Here is a 23,371-nt window from a genome sequence, read left to right as displayed (position 1 = left end):
ATCCGGATCGGAGTTAAATTAACAGAGGTATCCCATTAAAATGTCATTGCCTGCTCTTAGAGGCCAGACCATTCATTTGCTGTGCATTAACTTTATAATGTCATATATCAACAGAGTTTGAATTCGGCATTACATTTTACTAATGAAAGTTTTGTTATTTTTTGTATTTCTTTGGCATTCACTATGTAACAATTTCTAGACATTTTTTGTTTTTAATGAGTTTTTTTATTCACAATGTACATTTGTTACGTATAATTTTTTTATAAAATTAGCGACCGGTTTCGACACGTCCGTGTCATTAACTAGCTATTTTAAAACTCGGTCGCTAATTTTATAAAAAAATTATACGTAACAAATGTACATTGTGAATAAAAAAACTCATTAAAAACAAAAAGAAAGTTTTATTATCTTACCCTGGTGGCTGTTTCATTGGTGCTGTAGTCGACAGGTTGACAAGATAGGCTGTAGTCTCCCCACCAGCCCGACATGAGGTGCTGAAAACAAATAATCAATACGTTTTATATCAGCTATAACAATAATGTAACATAACATAATAGGTACACTCTAAAATAGAAAAAAAAATAAAAATAAAGGCAAAATACTCCCCACCAATAATTTTTCTCCTTATTAATTTAGTCCTGTTGTCTATGCTCAATCTTATTATGGCTTGGTATGTCCTCGGTATCCACAGGATAGCTCGGTATGCAACTTTCCTCGCTCAAATTTAAGCGTGCTAAATCAGTCTCTCAAGCCTTGGTAAGCCGCAGAATAGTTCCCTCATTGGTCAACAAATGTCAAATATGACTTATATTAACGTAATATTTTTCTAAAAGATTTATTGTCATTTTCAAAATTGGATCTGGTATTTCAAGAATTGAGACTATTGTTTGATTTTTTACGGTAAAAGTTTAGTAATAATAGTAGTGCTCGTAATGGAGCAGCAAGAGGTTGCAAGCTGAAAACAACCTCAAAATTACAGACAAAAGCTGTGGATTTTTCACAACGTCTTTAAAAAAAACTATTCATTCAATTTTCGTGACATGTTTTATTTTAAAATTATTTTTCAGAGAATGCACGACACATTTTAAATCACGCATTCACAGTAAAAAGGAGTTTTAAATGCTTAAATAGGTTATGAGAACTAAATGCATTAGTCGTTTTTTGTAATCGGGGTTTACATGAAACGAGTTGCAGGCATTATTAACATTACTAACGTCGTGCATGGTGTCGTTTAGCCCGGACCTCCCTGCCACTTATTAAAAATCTCCATCAGCTTCATTTTCAATCCAACTTGACCCAACACACTCAATTAGGTGACGATCTCATTGTTCCATAACTGCACCAACAGCCAGGAGATTATCTCTGGGGGTTTATGCTAGAAGTGCCCATGCTAGTTTCGGTAATTTCATGTAGGTATATGAAAGTACTCTAAAACATCCTTTATTTGAACGATGCGAATACCTATGTCAGGTGCTCTAGATAAATGAAAGTTTAGCCTATTTAATACATTTTAACGTCAAGAAATCGATAAACAAACATTTCTCTAAGTTGCCTCAAGCACTTAGCAATAAATCTCAGATTTGAAAGGATTTAGGCACGGCTTCCCCTTGGGTAGTGGGAATCCATGTGTGTAATTTATCATATATTCTTAACAAATTTTAAACAAGCCTTTTATCCAAATATGATTTAAGATTTTCACGGCCAAAAGTATTTTTGCTATTTGTTTTTGGGGTATTATGCCGTGTTGCGCTAACTCCTTCTTTAGCCAACGTTTCGGACAACTGTGTCTTCGGAACAACAACAAAGATACAGGACTTACTGAGGTCTGCAAAGACTAAGTTTCCTCTGGAAACAGATGGAGTGTATAAACTCAGCTGTTCCGGATGTGACAAGGTCTATGTAGGCCAGACAGAGCGGACTATCTCCAAAAGGATTTCAGAACACTTCAGAGCTTGTAAACTCGGCCACCCTGACAAATCGGCAATTGCCGAGCATTTGATTGACACCGGGCATTACTTTGGATTTGTTCCTGAAATCCTGGGGAGACCGAAAACTTATAGAGCACGGCTGATTACGGAGGCCATTGAAATTCATAAAAATCCCGTAAACATTAATAGAGACGATGGAGCTAAGCTTAATAGTTCTTGGTATCCGGTAATTGACGGATACACCAGAGCTAAACGAAGAAAACCACTTTAAATAAAAATAAAAAAAAATAAAAAAATGATACGTTAATGTTAGCTCAGAGGGTTGGAGCTGGCAACACGGTATCACAACCTCATACATAAGCTCACACTTTTTAACACAACCTCAAATAATACATCTGCCCTGATGATGGACACTGCAATGCTGTCCGAAACGTTGGCTAAAGAAGGAGTTAGCGCAACACGGCATAATACCCCAAAAACAAATAGCAAAAAAAAAAGCCTTTTATCCCTTTATGGTGCTACTACCTACACTATGTTGCGAGGTGCCTTAAATTAGGTCCACCTAGTGCGTTTTTTGGAACACACATTAAAAATGGATCGAGATGAATAGACATGCCAAAAATGAATATATCCTTAGTGCTCCTAATATAGATAATAGAATATAGATAATAGGCTTAAAATAAATTTGATAAACGGAGTATAGAAAGTGGTTTTTATTTATTTTGTGAATATTTTTTTAAGATATTTTATAATATAACATCGCGAAACGAAAAAAAGCTTCAATTAATCCAAAATTTAGTATTCATAATGAAAACCGATTCGTAGTGAAGATTAATCAAAAAAGTAATTTCACTTTGCATTAAGCATCACCTCATCACCTTGCTAAAAATAGAGTTGAGACTTACCTCATAGAACATGTATGAAGAGAGTAAGACTTGTCCTGCGTTGTAGGCCACGAGGGTGTTTTTAAGCTTGAAGGGTTTCCTGTTGTTCATAGCCTGTGGGATGATGACCATAACGAAGGCAAGGTACACCACCACCATGGCAAGCGTGGGCAGGGGTGTGTTGAACAGGAACCATCCTTCTACTCGAGGATCTGAACAAAAAATGGCAATTAAATTATCATTTAAAATAACTTGCACCCATACAAATAATTATAAGCAATGATTAGTCGCCTGAAATATCAATACAAATTGAAAATATCTCCCGAGTAAAAATAAATGCCGCCAACGGGAATTGAACCCGTGCCTTCTGATGTCCGGTCAGGTGGTCTGAAACCAATGAGCTATGTCGGCAATATAATATATTTCCAACCCGCCAGATGATTCAATATGTACTCGTACCTCAATCAACAATTACTGCTTATTAATTTTTTTCCACCTGTAAACAACCAACTTTATTTTTGTAGGAAAGGCTTTGTTAGTGCTAAATTTCTAATGTATTCATTTATTGGTGAAATATTTTTGACTTGTCAAATATTATTATTTTTAAATGATAAACTAATGTTTATAAGACAAGGTTTTATGCAAAGCATAAACGATAACGAATAATTTTTTAATATAATTATTATTTAAATATAGGAAATATTTAATATCCTTGATATTTAAATAAAATATTTAGTTAATTTAAATATCAAGGATAGCAATAATTATTATTTCATGCGGATTATTATTGCTTATTATTATTTGTTATCTTTTATGCTATGCATAAAACCTTGTCTTGTAAACATTATTTTATCATTAAAAAATAATAGTGCACCAATGCCTTTTACAAAAACTGTTCTATGGCAAAGCTTTAATAACTGAAATACTATCCATCTTAATGAGTGGGTGATGTTTTGGACCTAACATATAAAAAATTTCGTTTACAATGCAATACAAAATCAGCAAAAAATATAGTTATGTTTGCATCACGTTTAAAATGGAATGGATTGATAATTCGTCGCTACGCAACTGAAAGCTCATGGTAATATTAGGCTATTTATTATGATTTATTTATTTGACTTAATTCATCAATTAAGTCAAAAATTATGTTTTTTGTTACTCTGTTTATTTTTATTAGTTATAATTTTAAAACTTTAAAGGGGAATACTTAAAATTGATATGTGTTAGTACATAATCGAAGTCGAAAATTCCTCCGAACAATATTTTGGTAGGGATTTGAAAAAAAAAGCATTTATAACAATCAAAATAATCTCCTCACTATGATATCATATTATACTCGCATTCATTGGAACAAAGGCATACATCACGTGAGTGCTAATAAAAAGAAGGTCAATTAAACAGGTAAAATAATAAAAAAGTGGTAATCATTAGGCATAAATTTTTATTTATGTTTTAGGTCAAGAATAAGAAAAAGTTGATTTTATTTAAATTTATTTTTTTGTATAAAATAGTGTAGTTTATTTCTCACGGAATGTGTTGTTGGTACAAATTAATTCACAATAACCATAAGTTGGTATATTGGTTAGGAGTAATAAATTAAACAACTAAAAAAACGTTGAAGGATATTCGAATGTTAGTTTCGCCTTTATAGCTGACATTTGAAATCTTCAAGGATTTAACAATAAAAAGAAAATACTCAATGATAAAAAGTAGGAATTAAATGCCAAAAATGCAGAATCCGCCTGTTTTGTGAATGTGATTAAAACGTAAAATTAAAAACTTATCGGACAAATAATAATGGAATAGTGTGTCGTCTATTGTTGTTGTTGTATTTGTGGAGCACACCCTAACGAAATGCCAATCAAATTTAATTAAAAAGAGTTATTAATGATAAATGCAGAAGAAATTAAGCTCATCTCCAAAAACATACAATTCTTTAAAACATAAAACTTAAGAATATTAAATTTAATTTTCATATCCACGTAAAAAAATTACTAAAACGAAAAAAATTATTACATCAAAAATTAGGCTGTAAAAACAAAGTTTTTTTTTACTGTAATACATCTATTTTGAAATGTCTTTTAAAACATAAAAAATATTTTTCTGACAGAGGATTGAACCCTCCTACACAGAAATCAGAGTCGACAACTCTACCACCCTCGCCAAATGCCAAACGGGTGGAACCGATATTTATTTCGTATATTAACTGTGGTAATGCCATCCGATTTCAGAGAAATGCATGTATGACCACTTGTGTACACGTGATTGTCACCAAAAGTTGATGGAATGCACTATCATCAACATTGAGTCTATATGCCGATTTTCAGCTTGCTCGAATGTTGGGAAGTGGGTTAATTTCCGCTCCCAAGATTTTGGATTCAGTCATTACCGAAAATAAAAGTTAAATTTAAATAGTATTTAAAAGTGCCCACCATATATTTGTAATTATCACGGTATTAATAGTATAAGCAGAAGCTATAACAAATATTTTTAAATCATAGCTTTTTTATTATCATCTATATGGAATCTAATAAGATATACATTTATCTGAGAGACTTTCTATTATAATTGAATGCATTTCATTATCATGTAAGTGAACGGAAGTCATTTGATGCAATTCATCGCCTGCATCGAAAGAAATCATCACATCATTAATTTGCTATTTATAAACGAATGTTTTTTAATATTTTCTTTTGTAATGTACTTGCTGAAAACCAATGACTCAAGAGTTATTTTTAATTGCAATGGGTACCAGGAGTAAAGAAGTACAATATATTAAAGTAAATACAAAACTCTGACCCCGCAGTACTAACCCGGGAAGTGTTTTGTTCTTCTTCAACAAATTAGACCACTTAAACAAAGTGATTTTGATCTTTTGCATTTCATCATTATGACCTGACTATGTACCTACACATAAGTGGATTAAAGTGATGGTTTTACCGATTTAGGAACGATAAATATTTTTCTTATGTCTGATCAGAATTATATATATATATTTTATGGTTAAGGTTTTCACGGGAGTAAGATGTAGAATAATTTTCTCGGTTTTCCCGCGTAACGTAGTCCTTAAAAGGACTTTTTAACTACTCACGTTTCGGACAGATCTCACTGTCCCTCTTCAGAGGCCATATGTCTTGAGTTTTGTCTTAAAGGGATCGATTTCACGTGTCTGTTCTATCCAGAAATTAAAACCTAAGTGAGTGCTTACCAATTCTCATTATGTCTAATCACTAAAAACCCGTGTACTCCGTCCTAGACATAATAATAATTGATAAGCAATCACTTACGTTTTGATTTCTCAATCGAACAGAATGGAGAAGGAATACGTTACGCGAGTAAACCGAGAAAATTATTCTACATATATATACAGTAATTTATCTCTTTATATCTTTAAATCTGTAGTTAAATTGTTTACTTTCTAAGGTCGTATTCACTAAAAAAAAGTTCAGGCTTAACTTGGTGCAAAACTTTATTTGACCCAATTAAATCAATATCACGCAACAAGTTGTTAAATGGTATTGAACTTTATCATACCCCATCGCTAAAAAATAATGCCATAACGATTAACTATGTTTTTAGCTGACCTTGCCTGCCAATAATTTGTGGCAATAACTGAGATAAATAGATTGACGAAGAATGAATTAATTTTATCAACGCGCCGAGATATATTTTTTATAAAATGTAATTGTCCTTGAATTGTTACCTAAATATGTGTAGCAAGCTGTAGAAAAACTACCTAAATACGCCGTCGGACAAAATAATAATTATCCATTGATTATACGTTGTGTCTTAGTTATTAAGGTCATGTTCAAACACATTTTTTACAACAATATTCTTAAGTGGTTACTTAGTGATTATTAATTTAAATAAAGTTTATGAACCAAATAAAATGAAAAAACAAGCCAGTTTAAGAACATAACAAACCAAAAATTACTATATTTATTGTTTTTGTATTTAATTCGGAGAGTTTCATAATTTTTTTTAAATTTAATATAATTTTTTTTATGATCCTATTATCAAATTTTATTCTGGAAGAATTTTGATTTTTTTAGTATTGTGAAAGCTGTTTCTGCGTTCAAGGTAACGCCTTAAATGTTACGACTTCAACTAGAAGTTCGTACATCTGTGATATTTTTAATAATAACTTATCGGATTACATAGAGGGTGTTAAGGCGAAACTTAATGCCAAATCACTATTTTGATTAATCTTTATAACGAATTGTTGTACATTATGGATACCAAAAATATGCTTTAGATATATTGAAGGTTTTCATATCGTTTCGCTTGAGTAGAATACAAATAAAAAATAAATTACTCAAATAAAAAATATAAATGTAAGCTACAAAAAAAATTACTTTTCAACAGAAATGTATGAACGCATAAAGGAAACAACTTTAAAAAATACAGTATTATAGCTAAGATTATCTGTGACAGTTTCACTTGATTAACTTTTTGCTTTCTTATAAAATTATCTATAAAATAAATAAAAACCAGTTTTGTGCTTGAAATCGAACGTTTCTAGACTCCATTTGTCAAGCGATTTTAATGCCTATTACCTACAATATAAGATATACCAAGAATATACATATTTTTGGCTTGTAGTTTCTCGTCTCGTACTTGACTTATTTTAACAAATGATTACTGACATTATTTGTAGTAAAAAATGTTAATGAAATTTCGGTGTCATTTTTGATTTTTTTGTTTTCAACTTCAAATATGAAAAGTCAGTAGGTATTGGATAGTTAAGATTGGGGTGAGGGGTTGGTCGGTTACTAGTTACTGATTGACCAGTGACGATATGAGGAAGAAACATTTCTTAATTTAATTTTAAAAAGTCAACCGATTCCAAAATTTTCTATTTTATTTTTTACTCCAAATAGTGTCGGGAAACACTGGTAACTGGAACGTCCTTTAACACCCTGTATATGCGTCGAACAATGTTTACTTTTCGTGCATCGAGGTCAAATAATAATGATCAGTGAGAATGATTTTACAGTAAAGTAAATTACCTACCAAACATGGCTTTTATCGAAACACAAATTAGAGACTAATTAGAGACATTTGAACTGCACCTTTTTTTAAGGTTCTAACCAAAAATTCATGATAAATTTGACAAGTTTCTCGAATTGATTCTTCTTCATTGTTAGTTATTCGACGACAGCGTAAGTCATTTCCGTTTCAACGTAAATCACTTTCTTCTGAGGTATCGCCTATAGCCTGTAGCCTATGGATAATCGTCACTCCCGGTAATACATCCACGCGGACAAAAAAAGCTTTTTTTCTCGTCATTTTTACTTTCACTGGCTGACTTAACATTTCGTTTTCAGCAAAGGTCATGTTCAAATTCATTTATTAGTTAGTATTTACGATATTAGAGATTAATGTGGATATTATAATACGAACGCAAGGCCTTAAGATGGTAGACGCGTACTTTATAAGTTTTATAAGTATGTCAATTAATGTAGATGGAGAATCACGAAATAATACATATATGTTTTAAGAAATATTGTTCATTGCGGTTTAAAGGATTAATAACGAATACATCCATACAGTTATAGAATATAAGAAAACCAAGGTATAAAACATGAGTTTGATTCGGTTATTTATGTAATCATCAATTTAATTTTTTTATAATATTTTTCGATCAAAATATGATTAAATTAATAGTTCCTAATAAATAATTGATGTACTCATTTAAGTCTTCAGGCTAATTTGTTCGGTTTTGGAAACAAACCGCAATTACACGTAGTCAATTTGTTCGTTTTTCGGAACAGCTCATAATATGGTCTCATAGATCGTTGTCTATCTTACCGTCGTAGTTAGAAATATGAACCCCAAGAGAAAATTCCAAGTTTTATATTCAAATGTACATGATTGCTGATATATAATATAATTGATATGTTTATGTATTTTGATTGCAAAATGAGTAAATAAAAATAATTAATTGTGCTGATTGTTTTAGTACTGATATGTATTTCTGTATAATGTTTGTAAATTTTCGACATGTTTTATGTTTGTAAAGTGTATCACTAAATAATAAAAAAGCAAAATAGATACTATAGAATAAGAAAATCTAAAAAAAAAAACACATTAAAATTATACAATCAGATATATAATGTAAATAAAAATTAAGAAAAATGTTACTTGATCTTACACACAGAAGAGGGTCCGTAAATAACCCTTTGATTTTTTTTCTAATATGCATTTAGTTAATTGACCTGAGGACAACTAGAAAATATGAGCGTATTAAAATATCTTCACTAATTTGTTTATTTTAACTTCTGATTTTATCCCAATATTAATTTCCTATAATACACGGTTTTCCAATAAGAAGTGTTATTTTGAATAGCCCGTTATATCGGTAGATGTTACTTTTGAAGCTGTTATTTTTTAACATTTGACAAGTAGAAACTACGCCATTAATAAAAATTGAACGATACACGCTTCAACAAAGCATTGAAATTATTAAAATTCACTTTAGTGAATCAAATGCAAATCATCTGGAGTGATGTGGCCCATTTGCACCTCGGTGGCTTCGTCAACAAGCAAAAATCTCGCATCTGGTGCTCGGAAAACCCAAAAGGTATTGTTGAAAAGCCTCTTTATCTTCAACGTGTGACTGTTTGGTGCAGTTTATGGTCCGGCGGAGTCATTGGACCTTACTTTTTCTAAAATGAGGCTGGAGCAACAGTTACGGTGAATGCATTGTGCTATCGAGAGATGATTAATGATTTTTCATGGCCGGAATTGGATGGTATTGATCTGAACAACGTTTAGTTTCAACAATACGGCGCTACGTGCTACACAAGCAACAAAACTATTGATCTTTTACGATTGAATATCAAAATAACACCTCTTATTGGAAAATCCTGTATTTTATTCATAAATTATGAAAAATGTCATAATACTTGTTATTGTACATATTATGTATGATTGACAAGTGGGTAACGATAGCACGTTAGATTTTTTTCTCGTTGTGTAAATTTACTTATGTATATATTATTAAGATGTATGTGTAGTTGGTATTTATTACTAAATTGTAGTTTTTGATGGCCGTGAAGATAAATCTCACGGTTAGAGTGGTTTAATGCTTTAAGTTGAATGCAACGATTATAATATCAACCACTTATTATTTTTAAACTAATGACTACTTAGTGCATTAAGTATTTAAGGCAGTGTTGAAATTACTTTAATCCTACAATTAATTTATTAACGTTCTTATATTGTATAGATGTGTAAATTATACTAAAAAATATTGAAAAATCTACTTTTTGCAAGCATAACAATTGTAAAAATTTACTTATTCAAAATTTTTTAATTACTTTGCGGCGTCATTTAAATTATATGAAAATAAAATACTTTATATACACCACTATTTGATCAAAAGGATCAACATGTTGTAGTGGTGTAGGCAAATTATTTTATTTACTTATAATGTAACAATATAATTTATCACCATACATTATAGGAAATTGTCCATATCTCAGGCATGAATTTCGTTTATTTTCTACTTTTGATTTTTTAAATTGTTCTAATAGGTAAGCTTTTAAACGATGTTCTACCCTTGTTATACTGTTATTATATGGTTTAATGGTAACGGGTAATCTTTAAACTATGTTCTACCCTTGTTATACTGTTATTATATGGTTTAATGGTAACGGGTAAGCTTTTAAACTACGTTCTACCCTTGTTATACTGTTATTATATGGTTTTAAGCTGTACCATTATTAATATAAGGTTCGGTATTATTCATATGAATGAAACTCCTAGATTGATTATTACGTGTATTGTTAACAGAGTACAAATATTACGGATACGTGGCTACTGGTTGCGAGCTGAGGTATGAGAGGGAGATCAAACTAAAACATAAACTTTTATACAACTATCATACATCTGTCTCGATCTACTCTGACAGAGATAAGCTCCTGACTTTCTGTACCACATAATCCCCTACTTAAATTAGAGATACTAACCTACATTACCAGCAGTCTTGCTGTTGAACAGAATTAATTCGGATATCGACATATTTAGCATCGGTGAAGCTGCCTTTAAAAGGCAAGCTCTATTGATGCTGGTATAGTTTATACACCGTTTACTTATTATGTAATACCATTTTACAAATGTACTTAAAAACGAAATAAAATGTAATTTTGTAATGTTTTTAAAGGAATAAACTAATTGAATTGAATTGAATTGAATTACAATTATGTATTTTAAAAGTTTGCATACAATAATTCACTTCACTTAATTATTTCAACGATATATATGTTTGAACTTAAATAATTCAGTAAAACATACATCTGTAATATAACACAAGCCTTACACATGGTATAATCGCTGTGGTAAGTATGCGCTATATCGCTGAGCACAATGTGAAGTTCCGGTATCAATATTTCAATTCTTTGGTATTTCTGGTTTTGTCTTATTCTAATTTTGGAACAATTTTTTAAATTTTATAATAAATAATAATTCTTTGTAATAGTACCTAGTCAACTTACCAACCATTATGAAATTCAGATCCCTTAACAAATATACCACATTTTGAAAATAACTATTAAAATAATTTCTTCTAAGAATATTATATTATCAGTAGGTACTTTATCGTTTGTCTAAACTAAATTAATAAAAATGTTTTTTTTAAATGCGTATCAAAAACGGTAGTTGTAGGTAAAGTTTTACCCAAACTTTAGGTAAAACTAGGATTTATTTAATGTGCCAATAAAAAAATTTAAAAAATCTATTTAATGTGCCAAACAACAAATAAAATGTCTATTTTATTTGCCAATCAACAAATAATTGTTACTGATTTTATTAATTTTATTACTTTACTGTATACAAATATTTGTCCTTGCAGATTTTTTTCCATACATAATGAATAATTAACTGAGTAAGTTCATCCACATGGTCAAATAACAAAGAGCTAGCACCGCTGACGCCAAAGATATTCTATTATCTTTGGCTGACGCATATTTAATGAAATTAAAAAAAAAACGTGTCAAGCTTCCATTTCACTTTAATACATTAATTAGAATACTAATAATAATAAAACTAATAATGGAAACCTCAGCACGGGTACCTAAGCCACTCAGTGAGGCCAACATTACTAAATTGTACTAAGAAATGTAAAATATTGTACCAAAATAAATAAATACTCGCTCAATCGATTTATTTATATAAAATAAATACTTTTGCAGTATTGCAAATAATTTATTTTCCGAAATCTCACCTGTATTTAAAAACGCACGTAAAGAAACCGAAAGATACAAGGTAGTTCATCGTTGTTCGTTCAATGTTCGACCGGTCGGTGGCCGAGTTGACATCGCGTTTGGGTCTCACCCAGGCGTAGTGTGTTCAATTCCTCGGCTGGCTAAGTCCTCCATCACAACACAAGCAACATTTTCAGCTTACTGTGGTGGTAGTAGGAGATTTTCAAATATTGTCAGGTTATTCGTAACTCGGAAATGTTTGTCTTTCTTTAAAAAAAAATGTATGTGTCAAGCAATAATAATTATTACATGAATATAATGTTGTATGACACTTTAGTATGTATGTATATTATAGAACGGTTTTACTATGAAACGGGATATTTCACTTTCGGATGCGAGTAAATGTACTAACGTAATTGGCCTCCCTCGACCTATCAGAGTGGAACAACTGAACGTAAAACATATATTATCGGGCATGTACATGAAAAATACACCAACGCACGGGCAAGCTGAAACACTAAAACCCAAAAGTTATTTTCTTGCTCGTGGAGATATTACATAGCTTTACTAGAGTTTTAAAACGATTTTTTTGTTTTTGTTTTTCTCAATCAACAATTAAGTGTCAGTTTTTGACAGGTAATACAAATTTTATGCATATACATGCAATTATTCAACATGCCAAAAACTGTCTCACACCTGATAGGATAAATAAGATTCGGAGCTGATAATAGTTACGATGACTTAAATATAAAAATTCCCCAAAACCGGTCTCAAAATTCTAGATTTTTTCCTGTTTTATCTTTACAGGTTCTTCTTAAAATTGAAAATTAATTAAATAAAATTCCGTGATGCTAATTTTATAAAATTAGACCTAATACATTGAAGTTGAAAAATTAAATATTAGGAAAATCCTTGTAGAATGAACAAACGTGTACCGACATACAAATTGTATATATTTTCTGTGATTTTAACTTTTATTCATTATTTTTACGCATGAATGCATGTGTTTTTCAATTTATTATTACTAAATCTGGCATTGAAGTTTTTATTCTAACTTTGTAGTTGTAGGTAAAAAATATCACCGAAAACAAATAAAAATATGTTGTAGAGAAAAAAAACAACAAAAAGCATAAAATTACAATGTTTAAATACGTTTGAAAATTTACGTTAATATATTATTTTTTCGTGATAGTTAATGTCTATGGCTTAATCATGATATATGATGTTTATTCCACGAAGGTCAAAAATCTAACTAAAAACAACAAACACGCATGTCATTTTCATTGACGAATTACGACGAAATAAACATATGCTTATCGTAATTTTAAATTGGCAGGTCGAGCAATGACACAAGAAAAGGCACAAACAATTCTTTGAGAATAAAACAATTTCAACAAAACTTATGCAAAATAGTTTTCTTTTATTCAAACAAGAGTTTATTTTGTACTATTAACAGTAATTTATAAATGTTACATACAAAACTATAGCATTATTAATATTATTAATGAATTTAAATATAAAAGGCAAAACATATGCCATTAACATAAATATAAAGTGTAAAATAAATAAGTATTAGTACAAAAAATACGAATTTTTTTTTTATAAAAATAATCTGTATAATAATAATAATCCCTACGTACTACCTGATTTGGTTTTAATTCTTTTTTCTTACTGAACTGACCATTGTCGTAAATTTATTGGTATTTAAATGAAAATTTCATCTTTAAAATACTTGATTTTTTAAAAATGCTATGACCTAAAAAATTAAGACGGAAAAACTATGTAAATCTCAAGATACTCGGAGCTGAGCATTTGAGAGTTTTCAACCAACAAAGTTCATTATTAAAGTACAGATATTCGGATTTGAATTAATGCTACGAAAATCATCGATATCATTGTACATTTAAAAAAAGGTGGACGGATATAGATTTAAAAAAATTGAAACTTAGTCGAAACTAAAAATTAATTTAAATTTACGACTCTTATTTTAAGCATATGTGATTTTAGTCTTTCTCATATAAGTGTCAAAAAAAAACAATCAAACGCTGTAAGTTTTCGAATGCATTTCAAAGGTGACCGTTCGTCTGCGGTATTTTACAGACCAAGGTCATACACATGACAGTAGATACCGTTTTGGTGGAGGAGAGGGGGGTGGGGGTGCCAGGTGTCACATGAATTGAGTCGCCCTGCCTGCTCCATTAAAGGTAAAAAAATTGACAAAAAGTAAACTTTGAACCAAGGCAACAGTTATAATTTATGAAAAAAATTTTTTTCAGTTATTTAAATAAAGCACGTATCTTAAAGAATATCTTAAGTGATTTTTAAAAATACTTTTTTTCTAAAATAAGTACACAAACAACCTGATTTCGCACGCCTTCAAACTCGCCTAGATACAGCAGCATAGTTGCCCGCCCGAACATCTCAGTTCTTTGCGTAATTACCGAGTAAGTAAGCTTCGGATGTTATTTACAATGTTTTTTTTAATGTCAGTGATTAATTGAGAACATATTGGTAAAAAAAAATTCATTTCGGGAACATGCCGATCTGGGGTCAATGTCGCGCCAGCGCTCAAATTTAAGCCACTGTGTGCCGCCCCGCAGTTACTCACACTGGAACGCTTATGGGCGCGCTGGAGTATCAGTATCACTATCATTAGTAACCAGTGTTGCTGCACTGTGCAGGTTTAAATCGGGTAATCATAGGTTTTATCGGGACAGAGGTTTCGGTAACGAAAACAGTCCCGATATATCAGGACGAATGGTAACCCGGATGGCATTTGCAAAGTGTTGATTTCTCTATCGATTGATAAAGTATCTACAAGTTTTTAAAATGATCATTAAATAAGCTGCAGATATCCAAATATTAATCAATTTGGAATTATTATTTAATTTGTAGACGGTTGCCAATTAAAAATAATACATCAATACATATTTTCACCAAGTTTAGCGTAAAGCTGCTCATATTTAAGAAATTTACTTTATGGTTACTAAGTGGAAAATCAGTGTAATTTATATTTAAATTATTATGAATCGAGCAGTTGAGCATATGGACACGGTAGTACTAAAACATGTTCTCTTTCAATGTAGGAATTCTTAATTTAATTATGATTATTCTATATTATTTGTAAAAAATATGAAATCAATTTATATTGATATTCACTGAAGTCCGTTAGAGTCAGATTTTAAGAAAATATTATTAAGAAAATAAATAATAAGAGTTAAACAATAAGCCAAACAGGGAATGGTTCCAATTGAAATGAAGTGAGAAATGATGGAATTAGAAGATAAGAACGGCCCAGGAAGACAGATAAATAAAATAAAAATATATTCCGAATAACAAAATAGAGTATGAATGAATGTAACAGAAGCTGGACGGGTTGTTTCGGAAAATTTGAACAAATCCTCAAATTTCAAAGTTAATTTTCAAGTTCTGTGAATTATATTTTTCAAGTTCTTTCTGTCAAGCTACTTGCCTATAATGATTTAGTAACAGAACTTGAATAGGACATTCACAGAACCTGAAAATGAACATTGAAATTTGATGAATTGTTCAAATTCTCCGAAACAACCCGTCCTAAAAACCATTAAGGAATGGTGTAAGGCCAAGAATAATGTGAAATTACTATTTTCAATTAATCTTTACTACGGTTCTTTTTCATTATGAATACATCATAAAATGAATTTAATAAATTGAAGTTATTCATATTGTTTCTCTTGCATAGAATTAAAATAAAATTGTTAATTACTTAATAAAAAATATGTGCGTAACTACTAAAAAATATATTTTTCGTTAGATATGTATGAACGCATATAAGAAATAACTTAAATAATACAATTTTGTAGCCAAGATTATCTGTGATGATTTTCCTCGTTTAACTTTTTTTCACAAAATAAATAAAAGTAACTTATGCACTAATTTAGATAGTTTCTAGAATCCGTTTGCCAAGTGATTTTTATGCTTTTACTTATATTCGCGGTGATATAAAGCACACCAATAATATACACATTTTTGACTTAGGTATTCCTCAAATTAAAATCATGATGGAATATCTGATTCCCAGTTCTTTACGTCATCATAAAATGTTTTACGATTTAAAGCTGGTTTGGTCATTGTATATCTCACTTTCAACCTAGCGGTACCTAGGTGAATTACTAGAAAAATATAATATTTTTTTTTACCGTTGTGGCCCGCGGTTCACTAATTAATAGAACCGAAAATAATCCCAAATGTGTGAATAGAAATAACCTTCATCGAATATCCAAGATGCTTTGTTTCAGTCAGCGGTTTAAATTTGGCGTTAAATTATACTGACAACATTGTGCGTCTCGTGTGCGGTGGCCAAGATCGAGGCGACCAAAAAATGTTGATTTATAAAATGGAAAGGTGAAAGTACCTACCCCATAAATTACACTAGTAGGTACAGTGGGCAGGCACTTTCGCCATTTTGGTCATCAGGTGATGGTAACTGGCAACACTACTTTCTTTTTGTCGTTATAGAAGTTATGTAGATTTGAATTAATAACGAGTGACATAATGATCATTAAAGTTCAGGAAAATGTTAGAATGGTCAGTTTTCAACCTTATTTATCTCCTATAATTTTCAATGGTTATTATATTCATACATTATTTTGTAAGCGTTTGACAATAGAAAATTGGTAACGATGTATTAAATAATTATGTAACAAATGACTCACCAGCTATAGTTTCTGCTTGCATCCAATATTTATTTATGATAGTTGTCCAATTATTATCGGAGTAGTAATCGTCCATAGCAATTTTCACAAAACCCGACATTTTGATAGATTTTCAGGCTGATTTTCAAATCAAATATTTACCACAAACACGATTCCACGTGCACTTTAACACTTAAATTGATCACACTTTAAATTTAATCCAAATTTAAGCCAGTGTCCACGGCTGAAAGAAGTCCCCAAGCTGCGTTCTGTAAAAAAAAAAACAAATTATGAAGACGATATATAAAAAAACCTGCTTATTTGAAGTTTTTCGTTATTTAAAAAAAATCACATTAAGTTGTGACAGTGTTATGTAATTTAGTTATTTGTATGTTATAAATATATGCTGTTTATTTTCTAGCTTGAGCCGCCATGGTGAAAAAAACGCTTTTCAAAGATTCAAAATGCGTTGCTAGCCAATTTATGTTGCTTCTTTGACACTATTATGTTGTTCTGTAAGAGAAAATCAGATAACACAAAGTTTTCAATTGTCAAAGAATGTCACCATATTTGGTTTAGGTTTAGCAAATATTTGAATCATCATTTAAAGATGTATTAATAATGGCATTTGTCAATACGTGATTCAATCCATCGAAGAAAATAATAACTTAACATAATTCGAATTAGGTTTCATGAAATATAATATTTTTGCACCAACTATTAAAGTCACTTAACTACTGCAAATAAATAAACATCTAATTTTAAACCCACTTTGGATGTCTTGTTGATTGATTGATTGTTGAAGCGAGCACAAGTATTAATGAACTTTGAAACATTTGATTTATTGTAAATACAAATACGAAGCAAGTTACATTTGCGGATGGAAATTCCGGAACCAATGGTGTCATAAAATGAAATCGACGCTCGGTGAAAAAAAAACTTTCGCCAGAAACGGAATGAGCTCTGAGCGCGGTACGGCGACGCGCGGATAGCAGGAAATACTGCTTATCTCATCGCGGTTGAAACGTGAATGGCTCCACACCGAGCCCGATACGCGCTTGGACCCATCAAAATATCCAAAATAATTCACACACATACTGTGTTCATACGATTTTTTTTTTGGTTAAGAGACAGGTATTTAACCTCCAAATTACGGCTTTTCGAGGTAAGCCCGCTAGGCCGTGACAAGCCCCTTTCAAAATAATGATAACTCCTTCGTTTTGTAGGCAATCCGTCTTTCCGTGATATATGTTGACCTTCTCTTCAATAAATCTCATATATCAAATATAAGGTAAAGATAATGGAGCATGATTTTATTGATTTTCTTAGTTATTGATTGCGTAAACCGTAGAATTCACAAACAAAAAAGTACCCCACACGACAATAATACATATGTCACATATTTTTTTTAGGTATATCCGTCTGAGAGGTGTGAAGAAAATTTTAGTGCCTCTGTACGTTTTCAGGGTTTGACCAAGTTCAAGGTTTACTTCATTTATCATAATGTTATTATTAGTTGCACCGTTAGAGTTATATGTATTCTTTTCATGGTGACGAAGTACGCATTTATAATAATTTTATATCTACGACCAAAAAAGCGAAGTAGTTGTCAAATCTCTTGCCCATAGTAACACGGACATTATCTTCCGCATCCAATCACAGGTCACAGGTGGTATCCAAAGGTTAGCCTCGGAGGTTCGATGAACGTAGAGACTTCTTGATTGAAGCCGGCTTTGGAACAAAGTTTTTAATCATTTTAACGATCGGTTTATAAAGTATGTCAACAAACATGAAATTTGGATAATACCAGAAAGTTGAAACCGTTATTATACTTACGTGCTTTTCTTGAATAAATTTTTCTGAAACGAATATGGGAAATTGGCAACTTAAACTGCACAAGAGTACCAACTGCTCCCATCCATCTAGAGCCAGTGAGACTATAGCACCCCAAGTAAGGTATGTCGTGAGGCTGAAGGTAGGGGAAGGGAGGGGAAGTCAGTAGGAAAGACTTAGGTGGGGGGAGTATCTGGCTATACAGATGTGGTCACCAAAAACGGCTAATACCATTTCAAGTAACGTTTCAATTCTGAATGGTGATCTTACACCAGGGCGATACTGGGAGTATCTTTTACCCTGGAACGTGCCACAAGTATACCATATTTTTTTTAATGAATAAATCATGAAAAAACACAAAGTCATCAAAATTTACTTGCGCACGCCGGTGTTTGTTCCCGCAACCTTCGGATTGCTAGTGGAAAGCCTTACCCATTGAATTCGGCGGTCACTACTATATGAATAACATAATATTTTTACGAATATGAACACCGGCTGTCTTTACAAAAGCACGGTTGTGTCGAAACCGTTTCGTCCGTTTGCACAAATAAAGGGATATACCCACCTACGAAAAGTTTTTCAATTAAACATAATTTTTGATTATTGAAGACAATGTGATTTTTAAACATAAATTGAAACAGAAAAATCAGATACGGACGCATCTTGGACTTGAACTCAGGGCTTTGCCGGAGCGGTGCTCTACCAACTGAGCTAATGGGACCCTATTCCCTTCGTCATATTTTCCTGTATTGTATGTTCGATTAAGAACTACCAACATTATTTACATTTTCTCACTGCACATTTTTACTGGCTTCTTTATCTATGATCCCAAGATTCAACTCGAACTAAATACAATCTGTGTAGTGTCTTGGATAAATATATACTATTTTTATTTTTAATGTGCGACATCTATTGACTTTTCTGCAAGTCTAAGATTAATATTATAATAATAATAATTATGATTTTGTTTGCTATGCGATTCATTTGTAAGCGTGTACTTTCATGAATCATCTGATTAAAGATTTTTATTTAGCACCAAATAGGTTTGCATTATTTTTTCTTCTTATTATTCATAAAATTTATCTTTGTAAATAAATATATCAGATAATGAGTGCATAAATATTTTGCGAGCTTTCTACCACCTGACAATCCGACAGGTCAGCCTTGTCGAGCGGTCCTCCGACGAGATGAAAGAGAAAGACACGCGGATGGGAAATAAAATGCCCCCCGGGCGATCGGCGGCTTCAGCAAGTTTCATTTCCAAAAACTGGTATGCCAACATCCAACATGCGTTCGGTAAGCAAGTTCGATGCACATTTCTTGCGTGTAGGTGACAATCAAATAATAAAAAAATAGTTTGACAAAGTTAAACAAAAAAATACTACGAAATTATTTTTATTCTGTTAGTGGAGAAATGCGATACTTGAGAAATTATTTACAAAGATGTTGTCGATTAGAAATAAAATGACCATTATTTAATTATGATGTATTATGATATATTTTGATGGATTTTGAAAAACCACATGTTTTATGTTAAAACCCACGTGTTGTGAGACTCAAGGAAGGAAGGGGAAGGAGATCGGCAAGCAGTGGCGGCTTCAGATTTTTGGTTGTAATGGAGTGCCAATATTACAAAAAATGGCATTTTTGATGTTGTAGATGAAAATCATTTTCAAATTCGAATTCAGCCAAACCGAAATTTCCTGAAACTCTTTAAAAAAAAACAAAAAAATCGTTTTCAGTCACAACGACATCAATAATATATTTTGATGTCGTTCCGAACCTTCCACTGTCGGCAAGTGGAAGGTTCGGAAGTATCTGGATATTCAGATCTCACCACACAACTAACGCCATTTCAACTTTTTGATTCGGAATGGTGGCCAGTCAAAAGGGTGATTCTGAGAGTATCTACCACTGTGAAACATAAAGCAAATACATAGCTGTACGTAGAAATACCTAACAAGTAAGTATAAATTAAATAATGTGTATTTTCATATGTATGGTTTCAAAGCCGCCACCTCTGATTCCGAACCAAGGAATTTTAACCACTCGGCTACTTAGTCTTCTAAGATAACGTGTCATATGTGCAATTTTCTGCATTGGTGTAAATTCTTACATGCAATTTTCCACATCATATTTATATACATGAGTTATTTCATAATAAAAAATAAAAAGACTTATGCAACACGTTGTACCTAAAGCTCTTTTCCACTTTCGCAAAGTGACAGATAGCATCATACGATAGCACATGTTTCCAGCTGTAAACTATATCATTGACTAACGCAATGCAACATTAAAGCATGGATTAACCAATAAAAGCGAGCTTAGAGTATGCGTCAATAGATCTTGCACATTGAATGTAATTATCCCAGAATGCAGTTTGCAATAGCAAAGCGCTTGATGTTGCGGCAAGTTCTTCCCGTTTGCCTACTTGCATACAAGTTTGACGACTACTTTCATTAGTCGGTAAAGTTCAAACCACTGGCACTGTAGACCCACGGTACTAGTTGGTTATACAAACACTCGAAGCATTGACTTCCAGCTATTATTATTGTAACAAGCTATACGCTAGTCTTGGACTTGAATCGTAACAAAAGGTAATACTAAGAAGCTTGGAGAAGTTCAAACTAATTTCACGGAGAAATTATTGTTAGAGCGGTGATTACGAGATTAAAAGATAGTAAGATATTGTTGACATAACCAGGTGATGTTTAAATGTGCAGCTTTCTTTAAAGGCCAGTTTTGTGACCGGTGAATTTTAGTGAAAAAATAATCAGTACAAACACTTCACACAAAAAGGTTAGCCCAACGACTATGAATGGTTTATATTTTTTTCACAACAATTCAAATAGGGAAAAGCCACCTTCATAAAAAAATCTAAGACCACTTAAGAAACATATAACGTGTCCGTTTGTAAAATACGTAAAATTCAAATTTTTAAGATGCTAAATTTGTATATGTTGACGTCCTACGCGACAAATTAGGACCCGTTCGGGTGAAGTTGGGATGTCCATTTCTGGTAGAATTTTATTTAAAAGAAAACTTTATGCAATATATGAACAAAGGATATGAAATTTCGTAGAATAAAATTTGGAAGGAAAGTAAAAAAAAAAAATACGTTGTCACACATTCATATCGTAATGTGAGCAAATGCCTAGGTTATGTTTTTTTATTTGTTCACTGATACAACTGCTCCATTAAACGCTAAGACATTGGAAACTCTACTTTGTACTAGATTTTCCGTTAGGTAGAAGGGAAAACATGGTATTACAGAGAATGCATCGAGAGTTGCACCATGGGTATATGTAGAGGAATGGGTAATTCCTACCGGTCGATCGTGAGTCTAAACACCTTCGCCAGGTTGGCCAATGCACTAATGCAGGCGTCTCTGGTGCAGTGGAACGTTCTAATGCGGAGAGAATACCCACTCCTTTGTACCACCCAATATGCAGCACATTGCATTCGGTGTCGAAAAACTCGTTTATGAGATAATTTCAGGCGAGCTAGCTTACTGCGACTGCTACCGCTACTGCTAACTGGCTGCGTAGTGAAGGCATGTGGATATGACCAAAACTATGTAGGTGCAGTAGCGGACTCACAACCAAAAGAAAATTAGAAGCAATTAATTTATTTATTTATTTATTGATACATTACTCTACAGTACTTCACATTTCAATTCAGCAACGTTGGCCTCAATGGGTTGTTCACCCGTGCTGAGGCCCCCATTTTAAAATATACGAATTTATACATTTAAAAAAAAACAATGAATGCCCATTTAAGCAAAAGTTTTGATGTTTATTGCAATGAAACATCTTGCTCAAGGTAATCTGTAGTCTAGTTCTAAAACTAAAAAAAATCTAGAAGGAAAACCGATTTACCAATCTAAACATTGGCAGTTATAAAAATAGCAATATGTTTTTGTGAATCATATACTTGGCGATTTCGCATTTTGTATTGCGTTATATTGGAAGTTTGGTTATTTTAGGATAGATAGATATACTAATTTAAAAACTTTGGTAATATTTGAAATAATTGAAAAAAAAAACTTCCTCTCTGGAACGAAGAGATAACACATATTTAAAAATTTGTAAATCGTTAAAATATTTGTTTTTTACGTCTTTCCAGATTTGAGATCTCTGTCTTTAGTATTTTATCAACATCTATTAAATTTTTGTGACATATTTTAGAAATATTATACAGTATGTATCCATCGGTGGTCATTAGTCCATGGAAATCCGGGCATTTTCAGGAATACCTAAGGGGTCAAACTTGGTTCCTCTAATACTCTTAAAATTGATTGATGACATTCAAGAATGCATCCACAGTAATACTTTCTTGCTTTTTGCTGACGATCTCAAATGGCTTCGGATGATAAGCGACATTCAATATTGTTTAAAATTAAAACTTGATTTAGACGCAATATCTTCATGTGCAGATGAGAAAAGACCTTTATTTAATGTTAAAAAAATATGTCATTATAACACATTCACGTTTAAAAACCACAATTAAATTCTATTATAAAATAAATTATGTAATTGATTTAAATTTGAAACGCAAGTATAGTTTTCGGCATACGTTTTCCGTAAAAGACTTGCCAGTTCGCCCCTGGTCAGGAGATACATTGGCCAATGCCCGGATAAGTACCCACCAACTCAACTAACTACTTTACTATTGCGGTTATATTCCCCCTTTCCTTCTGTACCCGACTTGTCGAGGTCGTCTAGATGAATGTTGCAAATGGCTTTAACGTGAAATACAATCAAAATTAATACAAATCATGCGTAAAGTTATTGCAAACACTGCACTTACATCAAGGAAATACAACGAAATAAATCTCGTGTTACTTG

The 23,371-nt window shown here is 31.8% G+C and overlaps 1 protein-coding gene across 8 annotated transcripts in view; it reads right to left on the bottom strand.

The window, feature by feature from the left end:
• Positions 1–23,371, bottom strand: part of LOC149426721 (very long chain fatty acid elongase AAEL008004-like) — a 98,332-nt gene that overhangs the window by 20,494 nt on the left and 54,467 nt on the right. For 6 of the 8 annotated variants that reach the window (XM_089638109.1, XM_089638132.1, XM_089638150.1 and 3 more), the window contains 3 exons: positions 16,713–16,960; positions 2,834–3,024; positions 414–494 (listed from right to left, as the gene is read on the bottom strand). In XM_089638109.1, the coding sequence (XP_089494235.1) occupies positions 414–494; positions 2,834–3,024; positions 16,713–16,812 (372 nt within the window). In that variant the 5' untranslated portion in view covers positions 16,813–16,960. Of the gene's footprint in view, positions 1–413; positions 495–2,833; positions 3,025–16,712; positions 16,961–17,462; positions 17,730–23,371 lie in introns of those variants that run through there. The other 2 variants (XM_089638116.1, XM_089638141.1) reach the window with 2 other exon arrangements.

The sequence above is a fragment of the Hesperophylax consimilis genome, chromosome 1 (genome assembly GCF_061612785.1).
Source record: "Hesperophylax consimilis isolate HC1 chromosome 1, BYU_Hcon_1.0, whole genome shotgun sequence".
NCBI lineage: Eukaryota > Metazoa > Arthropoda > Insecta > Trichoptera > Limnephilidae > Hesperophylax > Hesperophylax consimilis.
The sequence above is the reverse complement of the archived record's forward strand: the minus strand, read 5'-3'. Positions and strand labels throughout refer to the sequence as shown.